This window comes from Solanum stenotomum, chromosome 3 (assembly GCF_019186545.1).
Source record: "Solanum stenotomum isolate F172 chromosome 3, ASM1918654v1, whole genome shotgun sequence".
NCBI classification, from domain to species: Eukaryota; Viridiplantae; Streptophyta; class Magnoliopsida; order Solanales; family Solanaceae; genus Solanum; species Solanum stenotomum.
This window is the reverse complement of record NC_064284.1, coordinates 22,787,894-22,800,680: the sequence shown is the minus strand read 5'-3', so window position 1 is coordinate 22,800,680 and position 12,787 is coordinate 22,787,894. Positions and strand designations below refer to the sequence as shown.

At 34.2% G+C, this 12,787-nt stretch overlaps 1 protein-coding gene and 1 pseudogene across 1 annotated transcript; one reads left to right on the top strand and one right to left on the bottom strand.

Annotated features, from left to right (window-relative positions):
- The first annotated feature begins 436 nt into the window (after nt 1-436).
- LOC125860323 (putative ABC transporter B family member 8) lies at nt 437-7,135 on the top strand. Its single transcript, XM_049540252.1, has 9 exons — nt 437-713; nt 829-883; nt 1,286-1,464; nt 2,246-2,703; nt 3,871-4,411; nt 4,493-4,672; nt 4,914-6,188; nt 6,284-6,690; nt 6,779-7,135. The coding sequence occupies exons 1-9, from the start codon at nt 480-482 to the stop codon at nt 7,131-7,133; spliced, it is 3,684 nt and encodes a 1,227-aa protein (XP_049396209.1). The 5' UTR covers nt 437-479; the 3' UTR covers nt 7,134-7,135.
- On the bottom strand, nt 7,111-7,838 carry LOC125860337 (blue copper protein-like; annotated as a pseudogene).
- Nucleotides 7,839-12,787: the final 4,949 nt, after the last annotated feature.

Sequence of the window (12,787 nt, the reverse complement as noted above, 5' to 3'; positions counted from 1 at the left end):
GTTTGTCATTTTTTCTTTTTTTGTTAATATTTTCTTCCACTTCCTTTTGCAAAGTTAATTATTTATGGCCCTTCTTGTTTAATTGTATTACATCAACAATAGGGTCGGAAAAAAAAGTGACCAGCCTAGCTAGGCTCTATGATATTTTACCAAATCAAATCAAAAGAAAAAATAAATAAAGATATGATAAAGAATCATTATGAACCATATAAAAAGGCAATTAATAATTAATTAAGAACATTATTAGTCATAATCAACTTTGTTGGAACACTCCAAAAAGTGTGTTGGTGGATTAATGGGTCATTTTTTAAATTAAAGATTTTCATGCAACAAACAAAACTCTCTTTATATTATTTTAAGTAGATATTATTATGAGTTAGGAAATCAATCATATTATAAATATTGTTAGTTAGTATTTCATTCTTGCTCAGAATTAGGAATTCAAAGTCTTTTTTCCTTTTTTGGTTGCAGAAAAAAGAATGAGTTCTTCATCCGAAAAGGCGTTCGAAAATAAAAATAAAAATTCAATAGGTATTATTTTTCGATATGCTGATGGAAAAGACATTTTATTAATGTTTTTGGGTACAATTGGAGCCATTGGAGATGGTATATCAACAAATTGTTTGTTGGTATATGTTAGCCAACTTTTTAATAGCTTGGGTTATGGTAAAACTCAACAAAATAATCACAATTTCATGGAACAAATTGAAAAGGTTAGCATTTAATTAAACCCTTTAATACTCATTTTTATCTCTCTCTCTCTCTCTCTATATGTGTGTCTGTTTTTTTGCTAATATATTTGCATTTTGCTGGTAATATTATCTACAGTGTAGTTTGTATTTTGTACTCTTGGGATTGGGAGTCATGGTTGTGGCCTTTATGGGTAAGTTTCTATATATCTCTACTACACTTTTTTGGTTGCTAAGTTCATAGATCGAAATAATAGGACATCATGCGGAAGGTGATAATTTCACATATTGAACAACCATAAATCAGAAAACTTCTAGACCTACCTATGATAAAGTTAATATATATAAAAAAATATAAATATATCTATGGAGAGATTAATCTCCCCTAGATGCTATTGTGTAAGAAGGAAGGATATTCAATTTTTTTTTTCTAAAAGAGTTTACTCAAATAATATGAAAGATTAAATAAATATAATTAGGGTAAACTTTTTGGCCTTACTTAAAAAAATATGATAAGAAAATTAGGTGAAACCCTAACATATTTATCAAACCCTAAAATCCTCATCATGAAGAAATTAGTTAATTAATTTTTGCAGAAGGTTACTGTTGGAGCAAAACAAGTGAGAGGCAAGTGTTAAAAATAAGGTACAAGTATTTGGAAGCTATTCTTAGGCAAGAAGTTGGTTTCTTTGATTCACAAGAAGCTACCACTTCTGAAATTACTAATGGTATTTCTAAAGATACTTCTCTCATACAAGAAGTTCTTAGTGAAAAGGTAAACATTTATATATTCACCTTGCTTCAATTCCTTCATATGTACCTAAAAATTTCAAGATAATTTCTACTCAACTACTTCTTTCGTCTCATTTTATATGACAGTACTGTTTGATTTGACATGATGTTTAAAAAAATTTAAAAGACTTTTAGAATTTATGGTCTAAAACAATTCTTAAATATTTGTGTGACTGTAAATAGTTTCATTAGGATAAAAGAAGAATTTTAAAGTTAAATTAGTTCTAATTATGGTAAGGTATTGTTCTTTTTTAAACGAACTAAAAAGAAAAGGGTGTCACATAAAATGGGAAGGATAGAGTAATAATTATTATCTCACAAAGTCACATAATTTCTTGTTGATTTCAATTTTCTTCAACAAAGATAGTTACTTTCTAACAAGATAGTAAGTAACAATTATTCTTTTCCGTTTCAATTTGTTTGTTTTACTTTCCTTTTAAGTCTGTTTTTCAAAAAGAATGTCTATTTCCTTTTTTGGTAATTCTTTAATTATTATTCTTTAATTTCAACTTTCCACCAGACATGCATGTCCACAAAATTAATAGATATTTTGGTACACTCTACATATCTTCTAAGACCACAAGATTCAAAAGTCTTCTTTTTTAGTTTCTTATATCAATAGTACAAAGTCAAAATCAAACAAACAAATTGAAACGAAAAAAGTATTAGTTGAGTGACATATGAGAAATCAATACAAAAGAACAATGACTTTTGGTCATACTAGAAAAACTGTTTTGGTAACTTTTATAGTCATATATATGCAGGTACCTCTATTTGTTATGCACACAACAGTTTTCATCTCAGGAATTGTATTTTCAGCCTACTTCTCATGGAGATTGGCTATAGTTGCCTTACCAACAATATTTCTCCTCATAATCCCTGGTTTAATCTATGGTAAATATCTACTCTATTTATCTGGAAAATCCTTCAAAGAATATAGCAAAGCAAATGGTATTGTAGAGCAAGCACTTAGCTCTATTAAAACAATATATTCATTTACTGCTGAGAAGAGTGTGATTGAAAGATACTCATTGATTCTTGATGGAACAATAAAGTTGGGAATGAAACAAGGAATTGCAAAAGGTCTTGCTGTTGGTAGCACAGGGTTGTCTTTTGCTATATGGGCTTTACTTGCTTGGTATGGAAGTCATTTGATTATGCATAATGGAGAAAATGGTGGTAGAATTTATGCAGCTGGAGTTTCATTTGTCTTGGGTGGATTGTAAGTGCCTTTTTACTCCGATACATCGACAACCTCTTAAACTTGTTAATGTGTTTCATTTAGACATTTCAACTATCTAAATATCTGATAAAGTGTTCCTATTAGACATTTTTAGTTTAAATTTTGAGAAATGTTTTTCTGTGGGTTCTCAACTATCCATTATATAGATAAGTTAACCACTTAACATATTTCACCTCCTTTAGTCATATGCATTAGCCTCATTAAGTCGTAAAGTTGCAGGCTTGTTCCAATTGAGGTGTGTATAATCAAAGATGGTGACATATTTTATGTGGTTAACTTATTAATGTAATGAGCTCTTGAGAACACATGCAAATGCTTTTTCCAGAATTTGAGTCGTCGAAGATGTCTAATAGGAATGCTTTATTATGTGTTTAGGTGCTCAATTAGAATTAACTATAATTCAATTGTCTAAATAAAATATAGACGTAATGCATAAATGTGCTCTTTAACTTGACCTTATTTTACATTTATACCCTCTAACTTTGGGTGTGCACAAGTAAGTACTTAAACTTGTATAAAGTTGAACAAATAGACACACTTCCTACATGGCATCCTACATGGTGATTTATGTCCTATGTGGTGTCCTGCGTATACTCTATTAAATCTTGTCAAGTTCTTCCAACTCATTTTGAGAAGATCAAATTTCAGACAAGCTCTACTACAAGAAAAAAACTAAAATTAACTACGAATTTCGTCGCTTAGTTAATCATAACTATTTTTTTTTTGTGATAATCCATTGGTAATTTGTCACTAAATAGGATTAGCCACCAATTTTGTTGTTTATCTATAAAATTTGTCTATCGCTAATTCCTGTTTTTTCAATAGTAACCATTTGAGTATTTCGTTGAAATATGAAAATTGGACTAGTCATACTAGCACCATTTGTTTTCCCCATTAGATAATCTATGTAAAATGTCATGAATGATTGGATTAGCATATATAATTTTGATCTCACTTATCAAATTAATTTCACTATATAACTATGTCATACTAATTGCTTTTATTTGTTTAAAAGATATATGGCTGCATTTGATCTGTATTTCTCTATTCAGAGACTTACATTTTAACTTCGGTTTTTAATCCAAAGGTTGCTAAGATACAAATGTTTTATAAATAGAAAAATAATAACTGGTAAATGTTATGTAGATCACTTGGGATGGCTCTGCCTGAGGTGAAATACTTCACTGAAGCTTCTGTTGCTGCCTCGAGAATATTTGATAGGATTGATCGCGTACCAGAAATTGATGGTGAAGACACAAGGGGACTCGTGCTCGAAGATATTAGAGGAGAGGTTGAATTCAGGAATGTCAAGTTTACATATCCTTCTCGCCCAGATACCGTTGTCCTCAAGGACTTCAATCTTAAAATTGAAGCAGGCAAAACAGTAGCCCTTGTTGGATCAAGTGGAAGTGGAAAATCCACTGTCATTGCCCTGATTCAACGGTTTTATGATGCTAATGCAGGAGCTATATGTATTGATAGAGTAGAAATAAAGTCGTTGCAGTTGAAATGGTTGAGAGGGAAAATGGGGTTAGTAAGTCAAGAAAATGCATTATTTGGGACATCTATTAGGGAGAATATAATGTTTGGGAAAGTTGATGCAACTATGGATGAAGTTGTGGCTGCAGCAATGACCGCGAATGCTCATAATTTCATCACGCAACTTCCAGATGGATATGAGACCAAGGTCAGTTCATGATCTTGTGACATTATAGTACTAGGTACGTACATTTGTTATACGCGGTTCTAACATGATTAATTGTGACAGATTGGTGAAAGAGGAGCACTTCTATCAGGTGGTCAAAAGCAGAGAATTGCGATTGCTCGAGCCATTATAAAGAATCCTGTGATTCTTCTGCTTGATGAAGCCACAAGTGCACTTGATTCTGAATCAGAAACACTTGTTCAAAATGCCTTGGATCAAGCTATCGTTGGGAGAACTACACTGGTAATCTTTCTCCTCGAGTTGATTTCTCAGATGGTCACTCGACTAATAGTTGTATTATCTTAAAAAGTCACTTTTTTGGTTAAAGAAAAGTGGAATCAAGAAGAAAAATGACTTTTGATATAATAACTATTAATCGAGTGAACATCTGAGCAATCAACCCCGTTCTTCTCTTACTTTCAATAATAAAAAGAAATGTAGAGAGATATATAACGAGGTCCCTTTCAACGAATTTGATGATCAGGTTGTTGCCCATAAGCTATCAACAGTAAGAAATGCAGACCTCATTGCAGTAGTGAGTAACGGTTGCATCAGTGAACTAGGGGCACACAATGAGCTTATGGAGAAAGATGGGCAGTATGCAAGACTAGCAAAACTTCAAAGACAGTTCAGCTCTATCGATCAAGAACAAAGCGCTGAACCTCGTATTTCTTCAGTAGCAAGGAGCAGTGCAGGAATGAGAGCAAGTCCGGCTGTAACTGCCTCACCCTTGCTCATTGAGGATAGCCCCATACAAGCTTCACCTCATCCTCCCCCTTCCTTCACTCGGCTCCTTTCGTTAAACTTACCTGAATGGAAGCAAGGAATTATTGGAATCTTAGCAGCCATTGCATTTGGTTCAGTGCAACCTGTCTATGCACTAACCATAGGTGGCATGATTTCTGCTTTTTACTCGCCAAGTCACGAGGAAATGCAATCTAGAATTCAGAAATACTGTATGATTTTCATCATCCTTTGCCTTGTCTCAGTTATTCTCAATCTTTGCCAACATTACAATTTCGCTTACATGGGAGAACGCCTGACCAGAAGAATAAGACTGCAAGTGCTCGAGAAGATTTTGAGCTTCGAAGCAGCCTGGTTTGATGAGGAACAGAACTCAAGTGGAGCTTTATGTTGTCGATTGAGCAATGAAGCAGCCATGGTGAAATCTCTTGTTGCTGATAGAGTTTCACTCTTAGTCCAAAGCACTTCAGCGGTCACTGTTGCTATGGTAATGGGGCTAATTGTGGCTTGGAAACTTGCACTAGTTATGATCGTTGTTCAACCACTCACGATTCTCTGCTTTTACACACGAAAAGTCTTACTATCCACTATGACAGCTAAATTTGTTAAGGCACAATGTCGTAGCACTCAAATTGCTGTAGAGGCTGTTTACAATCATAGGATCGTGACGTCATTTGGGAGCATATATAAGGTTCTTGACATCTTTGATGAGGCACAGGATGAGCCAAGGAAAGAGGCTAGGAAGAAATCTTGGTTAGCTGGTATCGGTATAGGATCAGCACAAGGCCTAACATTCATTTGTTGGGCCCTGGATTTTTGGTATGGCGGAAAGTTAGTTAATGCTGGAGAAATATCAGCTGCTGATGTCTTCAAGACTTTCTTTATATTAGTCAGTACTGGAAAGGTAATAGCTGAAGCTGGAAGCATGACTTCTGATCTTGCCAAGGGATCAACAGTAGTTGCTTCGATTTTTTCCATTCTTGATCGAAAATCACTGATCGAAGGATCGCATGAGGTAATAAGACAAATGGCCTTCTCTAAATCCTTTTTAAATGTTCACTTCAATTCATATCATTTGAGCTAATATTGTAACATATTTTACAAAACTAGGCAAAGAATAACAGCATAGGTACCAAAATGACCGGTCGAATAGAGATGAAAAAGGTTGATTTTACATATCCAAGTCGGCCTGACAGGCTAGTGTTGCACGAATTCAGCCTGGAGGTGAAAGCAGGCACTAGCATTGGACTGGTTGGGAAAAGTGGATGCGGAAAATCAACAGTAATTGCGTTGATTCAAAGATTTTACGATGCAGATAAAGGATCACTGAAAATCGATGGGATGGACATTCGATTACTCGATTTAGGATGGTATAGAGGGAACATGGCCCTTGTAAGTCAAGAACCAGTGATATATTCAGGCACTATCCGTGAAAACATTTTGTTTGGCAAACTTAATGCATCTGAAAATGAGGTAGTGGAAGCTGCAAAAGCTGCTAATGCACATGAATTCATTTCGTAAGTACATATGCTTTTTAGTTATTACCAAATCGTACTTAATTTTAGAAGTTTGACCAAACAGACTAATATGACATGTTTAATGTAGGTCACTTAAAAATGGATACGAGACGGAATGTGGTGATAGAGGTGTGACAATTTCAGGAGGGCAAAAGCAAAGAATTGCTATAGCACGGGCAATAATACGTAACCCAAGTATACTACTTCTAGACGAAGCAACGAGTGCTCTGGATGTTCAGTCAGAGCAACTTGTGCAGGAAGCATTGGATCAACTAATGGTTGGAAGAACGACAGTGGTTGTGGCGCATCGCCTTAATACTATCAGGAATTTAGACTCCATTGCTTTTATTTCAGAGGGGAAGATTTTGGAGAAAGGAACCTATTCTTACCTTAAGGATAAACGAGGCGCATTTTTCAATCTTGTCAATCTTCAATCCACATAATAGTAACTATACTAGCCCTGTTGTATCAGTTCTAATGTTGGACATATTGATATAAATGAATCAATGGGAAACCCAAGTGTTGCGACAAGTACAGAATCTAAACCAAGTTGGTTGGGCAAATTAGTCAAACGAGGAACAATAGTTGAAGGGTTGTTGGTCTTAGAAGAATGTGTAGGAAACTTAGAGGCTCCGGCCTGAGGTACTGGCAGTGCTGCTGGAGAAGCCATCTTGTTAATATTATCTTCTACATTTACATCAAGTTTCATCCCTCCAAGGCAATGTAACCTGTTCCCACAAATGAAGTAACTGTCCCCTGGCACTGTTATTGGGAAACTTGTATTGCCTTTACTGCTCGATTTTACTGTATTTGTTATGTTGCACCTATCAAAATTCTACTTTCTTACCTCATACACACTATGATTCGTCGAAAACTGGAACACTGCAAAACAAGATGAGTCAATAGTCGTAAGTTGTAACTAAGGATTTGAGGAAAATTTAAGTCTTGATCTATAAATGTGTATTTAGAGATAAGATGATATACTTACAAAGAACATCCCTAACGAGAAATCGTTTGCCTAGTAACCATGTATCAAGATCAGTACTAATATCCCAGCCAGAATTATCACCCACCATGTAGTTAGTGGCTGAACCTGAGTATATAGTAGCAAGAATTACCATGACATAAACCAGTAGAAGCTTTGCCATAATTAGAAGAAATGAATATATATGTATATTAATTTTGTGTCACGCAAGACAGGGAACTTTGTAATTTGATTACCTAACTTTATATATAAAATGTTAGTAGCTTACATAAGGGAATTATACATAAAGTTTGTTGAGATTATGGACAAAGAGAAACTATTTTAAATTGTTATGTTGGTTAGGTGATGGAGCATAGATTGTCCTGATTCAGAAGACACTTGTTGACTCCAAATTATGGAGTTAATATCTCACATGGTCACTCAACTATGTATTCTTCTCTCAGAAAGTCATTCAATTACTCACTTTTTTCTCAAAAAGTCACTCAATTTTAAATTTTATCTCAAAAATCATTCAATTATCCACTCTTCTCTCATAAAGTCGCTCAACCTATTAAATTAATATTTTAATTAAGATTTGCTGATATAATTTTTTTATTTAAAAACCAATTATTTTTTTAAAAAAAATATTCATTTAAACCATTTAATGACCCAATCCGCTTGGCCCGACCCACTAAAAATATAATATTGACCCATTTTATTGACTCTTTCTCCTTCTCCTGTGCGTTTTTTTCTTTCTAGTTCTCGAGCAGAAATAGAATTTTCTTCACTTTCCAAAACAACTGAAGAATGGTGTGTGTCAGGAACAAAAATCTGGCCAAGAAAGGTTACATTTTTGGAAGATCCACAAGCAATCAAATATTTATCAGCAGGAGTAAAAGTAGCATTTGCCTCTTTAATCAAGAAACAGGACAACACAAAAGCTAGAACCAAATGCACCCATAGCCCCATTTTAACAAACACCTGGTGGGCACAAGAAACTCCAAATTCCCCAAGGGAGGATTAAACACTGATCTTGCAAATCATTAATAGATCTATCTGAAGCAATGTAAGAGTAGCAAAGAAGCAATGAATAAAACAAGAAAGAATGAATCATTTTCACTACTCTTACCTCATTCCTAGAGCTAAAACAAACTTAAAAATTTGAAATGGGTATTCAGAAAAAATAAGAAATAAAGAAAACCCAGAAGGTGAATACCTCAATACCACCATGAAAACAACAATGGAAAATCAGGAAAAAATAAACGCAGGACGAGGAGAAAGAGGCAATAAAATGGGTCAATATTATATTTTTTAATGGGTCGGGTCAAGTGGGTGGATCACTAAATGGTTTAAATAGTATTTTTTACTTTTTAAATTTTTTGTTTTTTATATAAAAAAAATTATATTAGCAAATTTTAATTAAATAGGTTGAGTCTGAGAAAAAAGTGGATAGTTGAGTGACTTTTGAGTTAAAATTCAAAGTTGAGTGACTTTCTCAGAGAAAAATACATAGTTGAGTGACTTTGAGTTAAAATTGAAAGTTGAGTGACTTTCTGAAAGAAGAGTGCATAGTTGAGTGACCATCTGAGATATTAACTCCCAAATTATCTCTCTTTCTCTTTTCACTTTGGAAAATGAGAGTCTTATACACGTGACAACCAAATTTTAAGGTGTTGTTTGAGTTGATTTTGATTTCAGCATTATTAGATGGTGTTAGTCTCTTTTTCTTGTTTTACTTCCACATTTATTGTATTAATTGGGTTTTAGGCTGACTTGCCTTTGTGGGATAAGACGAGTATCATCATGTTCATTTTTGGGTCGTGACATAAATCAAGAAGTGAAAAGGTGGACTAGTTATACAGGAATCTTGAACTTAATATGTCAAGTCTGATTGCAAACAAATGTTTGGTGAGCACACCCAATAGATATACATATAAATAGACCAGAAGAAGACTGGGAGTACTGTATACTAAATATTGGTTATCATTATACAAGATTCAAATCTCACTGGTTGCCCGTAAAATGATATAGTTGAATTTGTATACGTGGTTTCAAGACACGTGCATTGAATTGACGTAATAACTCTCATGTCCGTTTTGTGATTTCTGCCTCTTTTCCCCTGTTTGACCCTCCCCATTGCTTATGTTATCTAATTGTAATTGTATGAATAGTATTTGATTGAAGAGTAAAAATGATGTTCAAAAAAACTAAACTCATTAGTCATTATACAACACATTGCTTTGTTTCCTTTTTATTCCATATTTAAGCCAACATATAGTTTTTCTTAAGTGTCATGAGGAAGCTACTACCTTGTCCAATATCATTCTCATGTAGAAATTTGAGAAAATCTGGAAAGCTACTTTCTTTATACTCTTTGGATTTTCATCATCCACTATTAGTTCTTCAGCTGTCTTCATTTTCTCATCCATTCCCAAACTATGCAAACTAGAAACTGAAATTCTTGTTTTATGAGAGTTCAATGTCACCCTATGTACCACACCTTTAATTTGTACAAGCCATTACTTAGTACTTCAAGATGGTCACCTACATGAACTTGTAAGGTATCATAAAGGTTTTGGACTGGCCTCTATTCATTGTTTTGTGAGTCCAAATTTCTAGTCCATTTGAGCTTTGAAGGGTGATTGTAGGATACTGTAGTCTAAATGTGGTGGAAGTCCAAGTGCAAGGCTTGGTTATGGGCATAGAGGGTAACAATTGACAGCAATTGCATTTATTCTATCTTTCACATTTTGGCTTAGATATGTAGGACTAAGTCCTAGACCTTCAGTGATCATGCATATGATCTTGATAGCTTACTTTTGTACTTCCTCTGCATATTTTCCCAGATTTCCCCTATTATTCAATATTTAAAGTTAGCATTAGAATTTGGTGCAAGACAAGTGACAAATTTAACCATACGTTCAGCAGAACTCAGTACTTTAGATCATATATATAAATACGTATGATATACAAGCATGAATAGAACTAAATATGTGTTTCCAAACTCATAACGTTGCTATTATTAGTGGGATCCACCCAAAAACAAGAATATAAAGAAAACTCATTGGTACTATGTTTTAAAGATAAGAGAAACTGAAAATATGGAACAAGTTGAGCAACCTGATACGACTAAGTGTTGAAGATAAGGGAAGCTGAAGATATGAAACGGGTTGAACAACCTCGTACGACCAATGTGTACAACTGTTAACTGCTGAAGAGTTAGAGTCACACTAGGCTACTAAATGTCAACTAGACTGCTATGTCTTGTATTAGTAGTAGTCGACTAGGACAAGTTATAGTTGTAGGTAGTGTTATTGTAGTAGTAGTAGTCAACCACTAACTACTCTTGTAAATTTGTATTGTAGTAGAACTCTAAATATAGCTAACCTAGGACTCTACAATCACTCATTTATAAGGAGAATGTACTCAACGATTTTAATCATCAAAACAATCCTTGATTTCTCTTATTCTTTACGTGAGATTTCAACATGGTATCAGAGCTCATAAGCTCTTCCACTCGCTAAGTATTGAATCTAAAGTAATCACATGTTCAAACTATAATGACCCCTCTACCAATACTCTTTCCACCTCTTCCCTTCATCATCTCATTGCCTCATGTTTCATTAAACTTAAGCCAACAAATTATCTCATATGAAGGACACAAATGATGCAGTTGATGAGACTAACTTATCTCATCACTAAGAATGAACCAACTAGAGGTAGTTGTTCCACTTGAAAGTCTGTTGAGAAAGATGTAGCAACTGAGAAGGATGCAGAAGGGTGGCAACATTGATGATGGGGAGAAGAAAGATGTGTTGCTAAGGAGTTGGATCTCAAACACTTTGACAGAAGTATATACCCGATTGTGGGCTGCTCAACTGCCAAGGAGATGTGGAAATTCTTTGAAGTAACTTATCTTCAAGCAACAAAAGACAAGGAGTTTCAGCTTAAACAACAATTGTAAAGTGTAGGCAAGAACCAAAAATATTGATGAATACATTAAGGAATTTGAAGGCATATGTGATGGCCTTCCAGCCATTCACAATCCTGTGGATAAAGATAGCAAAGTAATCAATTTTGCCAAAGGTTTAGTCTCAAATAGAAGACCTTCAGGACTATCATGCTAGGTAAGGCACCATATCCCACTCTTAATCAATTTGTTAATGATCTCAAGAGTTTTCATATGAGGAATGATAAAGAAGAGGTGCCACAACAAAACTATAACATGACATTCTTTGTACAAAAGGGTGGGGGAAGAGGAAACTACTCTCAGAGAAGAGGAAACAACAACTTCAACTCAAGAGGAAGAGGCTTCAAGCCTGCTGGACAAGGAGCAGGTTCTCAGAACGACCAATATGGAACAGGGTCTCATAACAATCAAAGTTTCTTAAGTGGAAACAATAAAATGAATAGCACTAAGTCATGTTAAATCTGTGGTAAGAATAATCATATTGCTCTTAAGTATTTTTAAAGGTGGGACTACTCTTAACAACCTGCAGATGAACTGCCACAAACATTGGTTGTTGTTAATTTACAGAATACATATGTTACTGATGATACTTTGTATGTAGACGCATGAGCAAGTAGTCATATGACAGATAACTCATGTATTCTATTTGATCTTAAACACTACAATGGATCAGATAAAATCATTGTTTGGAATGGATCACAAATAGACATAACACATGTTGGGAACACAACTAGATCAAGCTTGAAATTACAAGAAGTTCTTGTAGTTCTTAAGATTAATAAGAATCTACTATTAGTTAGTAAACTTGCAAAGAATTATTGTTGCACTCTTGAATTTGATGAAATTTACTTTGTTATAAAGGACAAGAAGACAAGGATACTACTGACCTATGGATCTAAGATGAGTAGACTCTATGCTTTGAAAGACAACAATCTCTATGCTTATATCGTTGCATACGATTGGAACACATCAGACAACATGTGACATACTAGATTAGGACATCCTAGTTTGAAGTCATTAAAAGTTTTGAGTAATAATAGTTGCATCAATGTTAGTAGTTGTAATTAAATGCCCACTGTTTGTTGTAGTTGTCGGTTGGGCAAAAGTTGTAAGCTTTCATTTGGCAAAAAAAATAAAATTGAGAAGGAACCTTTATTAAAAAT